The sequence below is a fragment of the Haliaeetus leucocephalus genome, unplaced genomic scaffold, assembly GCF_000737465.1.
Source record: "Haliaeetus leucocephalus isolate CR32 unplaced genomic scaffold, Haliaeetus_leucocephalus-4.0 Scaffold657, whole genome shotgun sequence".
Taxonomy (NCBI): Eukaryota; Metazoa; Chordata; class Aves; order Accipitriformes; family Accipitridae; genus Haliaeetus; species Haliaeetus leucocephalus.
This window is the reverse complement of record NW_010973093.1, coordinates 2,615,381-2,622,874: the sequence shown is the minus strand read 5'-3', so window position 1 is coordinate 2,622,874 and position 7,494 is coordinate 2,615,381. Positions and strand designations below refer to the sequence as shown.

At 46.4% G+C, this 7,494-nt stretch overlaps 1 protein-coding gene across 1 annotated transcript; it reads right to left on the bottom strand.

Moving 5' to 3' along the window:
* Positions 1-4,369: 4,369 nt before the first annotated feature.
* On the bottom strand, positions 4,370-5,517 carry LOC104839220 (urotensin-2 receptor-like). Its single transcript, XM_010579410.1, has one exon. It carries the CDS (start codon positions 5,468-5,470, stop codon positions 4,370-4,372), a length of 1,101 nt encoding a protein of 366 aa, XP_010577712.1. The 5' UTR covers positions 5,471-5,517.
* Between the last annotated feature and the right edge of the window lie 1,977 nt (positions 5,518-7,494).

The following is a 7,494-nucleotide window of genomic DNA, read 5'->3' as shown; positions in this document are numbered from 1 at the left end:
TCACCTGCCAATCTGGAAATCCCAGCCCTCACAACCTGGCCATGTGCAGAACTGGTGACCTAGAGCTAAAGAGCTAACCCACCTAGTCCTTGCCCATCTTGCAGCTCTAAGTGAAACAAAACTGTGCATGTTGATTTATTGCCCAGATCCTCTTCTGGGAGCATGTGCCAAGTTTTTCTGTCTGGTTAGAGGTAGGCTGAAGAATTGCTGGCCTGATTATCTCCCAGGGAGCAAGGTGGGATACCTGCACAGGTTAAAAGAGTGGCCCAAAGCAGCTTCATCTTGTGCCCTTGCAATTGCTGGCTTGCAGGAACAAGGAGGGGGCTCAGACTGGACGTGGGCTGTCGATCAGCTTGAATCAGGCTCCATCAGTGGTCGAGGAGGAGGGTTTGTGCCTATTATTGCTGCGACTCTGTGAGTGGGAATTGGGCAGAGGGTGGGTGCTGCACCACTCTCCACTGTGGCTGCCCACCCCCTCCAGGCAGGTTTTGAACAGAGGGATGCACAGCGCGGTGAGCAGCTGCTCTCTCCTTTGCTACTTGAACTGCGGGACTTTTTGTAAGAGTCCTGTGGTTTGAACAAAATGGACAGAGGACTTTTAAAAGTAAGTGTAAGCAAACAGATGAATGAAACTTCATTTTGAAGTGAGAAATTGTGTTGTTTTGCCTCCTAAAGGCTGAAATGAGGCAATTCAGTGTTGGGGAAAAAAAAAAAAAAAGAATTTCCAGAAAGATTCTTAAATTTCTGGGTGGATTTGCAAATAGTTTGGGTAAACACAAACGTCAGCCTTTTCTGGCAAAGACACTATCCAACTGAAAACATTGCCTGGCCTGAGCTGTAGTTTGCTGCCTGTTTCAGCCACCAGAGAGGGTACCTGGCCTTCCTAGCTGGTAGGAGCACCGCAGCATCTCTGTTGTGGCCCTTTTTGGACACCCTGCCATGGTGCATTTACAGCTATACTTTCTTTGAATCTTGAGGCATTGCTAAATGCTCCCTGGCTTAAATTAGCAAAAAATTGGAGTTTTGACTTCTGCTACCTGGCATTCAGCTGGTGAAATCCAGTCTGTGGGGCACCGAATGCCCCAGAGATGAGGGGAATTAAGACTTCAGGATGATGAAAGAGCTCCTAGTGTCACCCCACAGAGAATAAAGATCCAGCAAATAGAGTGCAGGTGTAGGGGCATGGTCTGAGGTGTGAAAGAACACGGTCACATGTACACACACCCCCTTTCACACTGATTTCAAATTTTGTTTGTGCAAAAATCGACTCTTGGATCTTTGACTGATGATAGGTTTCTGCAAGGAGGAATAAATAGGATGCAATAATTATTTTATAGCTATCATTAACTAAGCAATTAATCTGTCTTGGAGGAGGCAGTTCCTTCTTTGGACCTCACTGACTGCTCTGGCTCCCCCATTCAATATTCAGCAGGCTCTCGTGGTTGAGTTGCTGTTTGGTTTCAGGAAGAGGACAGCTGTGTAATGTTTGGTGTTTGAGTGTGGCTGATGCCCCGTAAAGTTAGTTGGGGATGCAGAGCTGGGGCACACGCTGCTTGTGAACTGCTCAGAGCCTTGCTTTCACCTGTAGACTTGGGATAATATTCCCTTATTTTTGCCTGTGCTGAGTGGTGATGGATGTGAGTGTTTGAAGGAGCAAAAAACTGCCAGCCTGGAGTGGAAGTTGAAAGGCTTGAATGAAACGTCTCATCATTCAAAGATGACCCAGTATTGACAGAAGTGTCACCGGCAACCATTCCCTGTTCCCTGACTTGTGGATGTCGTCTTTTCTTTTGGCTTTGTTGTGCTGATTTGACAAACACTCTGCAAGCCCCTGCTGAGAGCACAGCACAAGCTTCAAACCAGAAAGGAGAGTGTGCAGCCCAGGGCTAAGGCTGGTGTCCTCCTGGGGAGGCAGGGAACCCCAGCGCCCTGCATTGAGCCCGGCTCACCTCCCAGGGCATGGCAGGACCTCTAGCATGGCCTCACTTCCACAGCATGTTGCTCATGCTGCTTTCAGGGTGCTTGTCGCACCTACAGAACCATGGCAAGCTTTTTGCAAATATTTTCTGTGAGATGCGTTGGTTGTGGTGGGCTTGGAGAAGTTAATCAGAGCACTGGGGATAAAGGGGTTAGACTGATTAACTCTGGAGACAGATCTGCTCCCATGTATTTTGGTAACTCTTTTGTCCTGTCTGCATTGGTGTGTAAAGCCTGGATTTACAAACTGCCCTCTCATTTTGAGTCTCTGATTTTAGGAGAGATGGACTGTGCTTTCTAAAGGCTGAACCTGTAGTAGCTCTCCTTCACAACCGTGGGAACTGCTCGTGCTGAGCTTGTCTTGAGCTTGTCTGGCTATTTCTGAGCAAGCAGAAGTTAAAATTGCAATTACCAAAAAAAGGAAGCCAAACTTTACCTTCTGACCTGTGATTAACACCTGACTATGTAAGTGGAAAATGGGTTCATGAATATAGTAAGCTTCTTCACCTCCTATCCATGGGCTCCCTTTTCCTTACAGTGGGGTGAATGATGCTTTACTCTCTCTAACAGGCTTTGACTAGTGTGTCTCCAGCCTGAGGAGGGTCTGAAAACTAACAAGTACTGTCAGTGTAGGAAATAGCCAAATATAACGGTATTTCTGCCCCTCTGAAATCAGGAAGGGGCTAATCCTGAAGCAGGACTTGCCAGTCAGTGTGCTGCCCTGCAAGCAGGGTGCAGGTAAGGTGCCCTGACCCGTAGGACCACTGCTTATCATGTGTGTGGAGCCAGTTGGGAACACAAAGTGAGGGGCTTCCAGTTTCTGCAACAGTTCAACGTTAAAACTGCACACACGAAAGAGAGTCCTCTTTCAAGACATCTGCAGTCTTCCCCATACATAAAAAACTTTAAGCCTATGCATGAGAGAGGCAATTTCTTTTCCAAGCATATCACCCAGGGAGGCTGGATGCAGAGCTTTCACTGTCCCCATGAACAATGACCATTTAAATGACTTGAAGGGGAATAGATGGTTAAAACCTAAATTAAGTTTCTGTATAAGCAAATGGAGTTCACTGCCAAATGGTGTATCACACTGCAGTTCTGAATTTACTCCTAAGCATTAATTTGCTTCTAATTCTGTAACTTGGTTAGAGTTGTGTTGGCATTGTATTGTTGTATGCTTGCTAATGAGGTAACGGGGCTAATGCAAGCAGAGGACTCCTATACAGATGCTGGCAGCATCCCAGAGAAGGTACTTTTAGACTCATTGGAGAAGTGCCAGACATCATGGAAGATATATTTATACTAATGATGCGTTATCATCAGTGAAAGCCAGGACAGCCAAAGTGTTTTTGGTGTAGGCAGGTCTATATTAATTTTTTGTAGCTGTAAAGCAAAATCATCTCCTGGGAAGGGAACAAGGGATCTCACTAATAGGGAGCTACTGCTTTTATAATTGAGAATATTAGGGACTTCAGATAGCATAGCTTTGCCCGTTGGAAATCAGATCTCCTCCCCCCCCCCCCCCCCCCCCCCTCCTTTCCTCCTGGACTTGGTGATGTAAGTCTGGTCCTTCAGGCTGGATGTTGCAGTTTGTCTATGGATGCCCTGAGAATAACAACATCAGAAGTTCCCAATTCCTCCTTGGAGGAGGACAGAGGGCAGATACACTCGTCCAGGACAGATGATGCTCCCTGACATGGGTGCTTATATGTTTGGGGTCAGTGCATTAGGGGATGCTGAGTGTTCCCTGACTGTGGTACTGTCACAGGAAGCCTGTCTTGCTAACACAAACTGTGGTGTAACTCCACTACAGACACCTGTGTGAATGGAGAATCGAGCCTGGTGCATACATGTGAGTGTAGAATAAATGTGAATACGACCAAAACCAGGACAAACACCCTTTATACCTCATCCATGTTGTCCAGTCCTACCCCAAATTCAAACTGGATTGCATGTCACAAACATGAGCTGCTTTGTCTTTATTTCATTGTTTTCAGTCCTCTTACAACTACAAATTTAGCATTACTGCTCAAGAAAAGAAAGAGCAAACTACAACCATTCACGGGATAACAATTTTAAACTCTGTGAGACAGCTGATACTATTAAAAAACATGGCCTTATTATAGGCTTTCATTATTGATGGCTACTTGAGGAGACATACACTATAAAATATAAAGATAAAAAGCAAAAGGCTATTTAGATAGATGTCAGCTGAATGTTGCTAGCATCAAATCAGTGGCACTGAAGAAAATGAGAACAGACATACGGCACAGCCTCTGGACTAAATGTGTGCACATTATGGATCTGCTAAGGCTTTGCCTTTACAATGTACACTTTAAATCAAAGCAACATTGAAGTCAATATTGATTGTTCTTGGAGATATATTTTACCTTCAGGCACTGCTGTTTCCCAAAGGAGCGTGAGCAAGAACGTATGTCTCTGTGCAGTGCTGACTGCTTGTGGACAGGGATCTCCCTGAAATCCTCTGAAACCGGTTCCTCCTTTGGAAGTACCCACTGCTGCTGCTAAGGGACCGCTGTCTGTTCTTCAGGTACTCCCTGTAGTTTTTGGTGAGCAGGGTATAGAGGAAGGGGTTGATACAGCTGTTGCTGTAGGTCAGACAAGTTGTTAGGTAATTAATGTTCTTCATCACCTTGGGAGATAAAGGGAAGGATTCATAATACTGGAAGAGAAGCTGCCATATCCAGAAAGGTAAGAAGCAAGCCCAGAACACCAGCACTATTGTGAAGATTAAATAGAGCACCTTCTGATTTGGGAGCCGCTTGGTCTGCTTGAAGGATGCTGTTTGTGACACCCAGTAAATCTTAGCTAATCGGATGTAAAGGTAGCCAATGATTACCCCTGGACCCACAATGCTGGTACCAAAAAGGATGGTGAGATAGACTTTGTAGGACAGCTTGCTCCAAGTAGGCAGGCAGATGCTTTTGTTGTCCCGTTGCACCAGCTGGATCATGATGAGCATTGGGAGAGTGAGCAACAGTGACACCAGCCAGATAACAACAGCAATGGCCTTTCGGTAACTCTTGGACCTCTTCACTGTGTCCAGGGGCTTCAGCACAGCAAAGTAGCGCTCTGTACTCATGACCGTGAGGGTGAAGATGCTGGCGTGCATAGTGAGGAAGTCCAGACTGAACAGGACGCGACAGCCAATGTCCCCAAAGTACCATTTCTGAATGAAGTAGGTCCCGACAATGAAGGGGATGGTGAGAAGGTAGAGCAGGTCTGCCAGCGCAAGGTTGATGATGTAAATATACATGGAAGCAGATGATCGCAAGTAATGGCACATCACTAGCAAGGTGTAGACATTGCCTGTCACCCCAATGACACACATGAGGGAGAGGATTGTCCCAATGGTGCAGATAGCGATCATGTCCTCCACGGAACCGGTGGCTGATGTGCCGTCCCCGGTGGCATTGGCGGAGGCGTTGGGTCTGATTCTGAACAGGCTGCCCTCGCTTGTGTCTGTCACCATGTAGGGGGTTGCAGAAAAGTGGCTCTCCAGCTCGTCAGTTAGGGACATCCTCCCACGTTTAAATGCCAGAGGCTTTGTTCATGCCACAGGGGTCTGAAGAGCTGTTCTTTCTGCTCTGAGAAATGCAACTGCTGGGAGATGGTGAACCATTTCTTAGTGGGGTCTCATCCGAGGAAGATCTGCATTCTCCACTAGAGGAAAGACATCAGAAACCAACATATTAGAAATCTGCTAGAGCAACACAAATTATCATTTAGAAGTTACCTGCCCCTAAGTATGTATCTGCGCTGTCTGCACGTACCAAAGGTCTTGTGCACTGAGGCCACTCGTGTGAGGTTCATGCTATCATTACAAGAGCACAGCTTTGAGGAGTGACATGTCGTAGTGCATCCATGGTAACGAGACAAGAGAGATTGTGTGGATCATTGGAACCGTGTGCTGCAATCCTTAAAGTTAGTATGAAGTTGGAGGAAGAAAGTGTCCTTCCTAAATTCATGAAGGACACTTACAGACCTAGCAGCATGATTGGTTAAACCTCTTTGCTAAGCTCTTAACTCTGAAGACATTAAAAAAACCCAAAAAGGGAAAACAAAATTTGGATTTACCATTTGCAGCTGATTTGTCTATTCTATGTGATACACTCAAAGTCCTGTCTAGCATTTCTGCAGTGTTTTCACAGAGCAACTTCCCTTGGATGAGAAGCTCCTGCTATGTTCTGACTTGCAGTTTCAAATTGTATTTGAGTGAGGGAGAAAAAAGGCATTTTATATCTATAAAGCAAGGTGTAGGTTTTACTGTGGGTTTTATGTGTCTGTAAACCCAGGTTTTTTTATGCTCTCTGTCAAGTGTGATCCCACAGATTTTCATGTGTCCATGCATAGATATATTTCAGACAGACCTGTCTGTGAGCCTGTCTAAACAGCCTTATGCAGTGAGGTGTGAGATTGCTCTGCAGCATGTTAGACAGGTAGTCACTCTTTGTACATGGGAGCTTTTGGTTAGCTCAAGCTCAACGCTATACAAATCATGACTGTGTTGCTTTGAATTTATACTGGCTCTAGGTGTAGGCAAAGGGAGTTCAAACCTACCTGAGAGAAACACTGAAGAAGCAGCTAAAATGCTGAAATTTTAAGCCATACCAAAAGCCTGTGCCAACCTAAAGGTCACGGCACACAGAAGTGTGTTTGCACTATGAATTTTATGGAGCTCAGATTGTCTCTTTGTTTGGAAAACGCTGTGAGAAGAGGTGCTGGACCGCCTTGTCCTTGCAGGGCTCAGCAGGCAAAGACTTCCCTCTGCCTCGTTCCACTGGACAGGTTGGGTTTGTTTTATCCTGGGAATCTGCAGCTTTTCCCAGTGAGTTCAGTGTCCCTTTGTCTCCACACCAGCTCTGACTCCTTTGCCTCTTTCCTCCCACTAGCTCCTTGGCAGCAGGATTACAGCACCAGGCTCTCCTCCACTGCCCTTGTGTCAAAGACCCTGCCAGTGACTTCTGTAGCACTTCAGGATGAACAATGTTCATCCTCTTCATGACTTGCCCTCACCTTCTCTTCTTCCCGTTACCACCTTCTGCGGGTGATGGGTGCTGCGGAGATATCATGCAAAAACTCTGTATAAAAGAGGGCAATCCAGTATAGAGGAAGATTCTTCCTCATTTAACAATTGGGATAGAGGTGCAAAAAAAAGAGAAAAAACACAGTATGCAGAGCCCATCTCCCGCCCAAGTCCCTTGGGTAGAGACATCCGAGGGGGAGAAGTGAAGCATGGTTCTGCAGTGCTCCTTCAGGACATTGCTCCTCTGGACTGGTCTCCAGAAGCTTCATCAGCATCTTGGCTTTCCTGGACCTTGCAAACCCAAGTCTGCCTCCTCCCTCCCCTGCCATGCTGTGCGATCCCCTCCTGCTTGGCTTTGGGCATGTGTAGCCTGCCTGTCCATGCACCGACTTGCTCCCTCATCATCCACTTTGTTGATGTTCATGTACGAGCTGTGCCGGCAGCAAAAGCGTCATGCATGAAGGAGACAT